The 1,528-nt window shown below is 37.4% G+C and overlaps 1 protein-coding gene across 1 annotated transcript in view; it reads left to right on the top strand.

Moving 5' to 3' along the window:
• Positions 1 to 827, top strand: part of LOC108627957 (uncharacterized protein K02A2.6-like) — a 5,611-nt gene extending 4,784 nt beyond the window's left edge. The window contains exon 2 of the mRNA XM_018029575.1: positions 279 to 827. Within this exon, the coding sequence (XP_017885064.1) occupies positions 279 to 827 (549 nt within the window). The remainder of the gene's footprint in view (positions 1 to 278) is intronic.
• The last annotated feature ends 701 nt before the right edge of the window (positions 828 to 1,528 follow it).

Below are 1,528 nucleotides of genomic sequence, written 5' to 3'. Positions count from 1 at the left end.
ATATAGAGTATAGGTATTTCTTTCTTCTTCAGTCTACTTCCACGATAGTATTATATTATCGAGCGATATGTACATAATACTATTTCAATCGTTTGGACTTTGGACTATTGAAATATCGATGATTATCGAGCAATATACTATATTAGTCGTCTGAACTTGGACCACCGAGCTACCGATAATTCAGCCATCTGAAGTTGGTTCGATATAGTCGATAGTATCAGAGATTTAGCCGACTAAAAGTATCGTTGGGTACTATCGACTAAATCGATAGTTTTTAGTCGATGGTGCCCATCACTACTATCTATATACCGAGAAGGGAAGGAGGACTAGGAATCATCCAGATCAACCTACACAGATCCAGAGCGGCGTCAGGAATGCTAAACACGTTAATGAACAGAAATGATATTGATATAGCTGTTATACAGGAACCATGGACAATAGCTGACAAAATTAAAGGATTAAGTTTTGCGGCAAATTTAAATGTTAACTACAAAGAAGATAGACCTAGAACCTGTATTATTCATACTAACAGATTAAAATCTGTTATCCTATCGCAATTCAGTGATAGAGACACCACCACAATGCTTATAGAAAAATACAATGGCTCCCAAAGAACTAACAAAATAGTCTTCATGTCTCTATATCTCCCGCACAATTCAACGGACCCTATAACGCCTAAAATAGAAGCTATACAGGACTGGAGTTACCAAAAGGGTGCTGAATTATTAATTGGAGTTGATGCTAATGCTTGTAACGAACTCTGGGAAAGTACACGCACCATCCCAAGGGGAAAAAAGTTATGGACTACATTAACGCTAATGGACTAACATGGGCGAACAAAGACTCCCATCCTACTTTCAATACGATTAATAGAAGTGAGGTCCTGAACATTACTATCATTTCCCTGGGCCTCAAATCCCTAATTAAAAACTGGAAGGTACTGGAAGAGCACTCCCTTTCAGATCATAATTATATTTATTACCAAATATCACTTCAGGATATCCCGGCATTCAAAATCGATTTTAATGCAAGAAAGTTAGACTATATAAAATATACTGAAATATTAGAGATGAACTTAAAAAAACATGCCAAAGAAATACGGTTCCCATGAGCAAATAGACAGGGTCAATGAACAATTAACTAGTTCGATTATCAATGCAGCGAACAAGGCCATGAAAAGCAGGAAAATTAAATACAAAACCAAACTACTTTGGTGGAACAATAGATTAGAAATGCTAGAGCAAAATTGTAAAAAGCTCAGGAAAAGGGCACGTAGGACAGGGAGGAACGCTGACAAGAGAAAAAGCAAGAGAATGGAGATTAAATTAGCTAAGGAAATTAGAATAGCAAAGAAAAAGTCGTGGCGCACTTTTTGTAATAACCTGAAAGGCACCCAGGATATTGCCAGAATCAATAGGATCCTGGAAAGAATAGACAGTACTAACCTAGGATTATTAAAGAAACCGGACGGTAATGTGGCAAATAGTATACAGGTGTTGCGGATTTTTGGGCTTTCCGCAAGCCTCCC

Source organism: Ceratina calcarata, unplaced genomic scaffold, assembly GCF_001652005.2.
Source record: "Ceratina calcarata isolate Rehan_Ccalc_2016 unplaced genomic scaffold, ASM165200v1 scaffold483, whole genome shotgun sequence".
NCBI lineage: Eukaryota > Metazoa > Arthropoda > Insecta > Hymenoptera > Apidae > Ceratina > Ceratina calcarata.
Note: the sequence above shows the minus strand (reverse complement) of the source record. Positions and strands in the feature narration are given on the sequence as shown.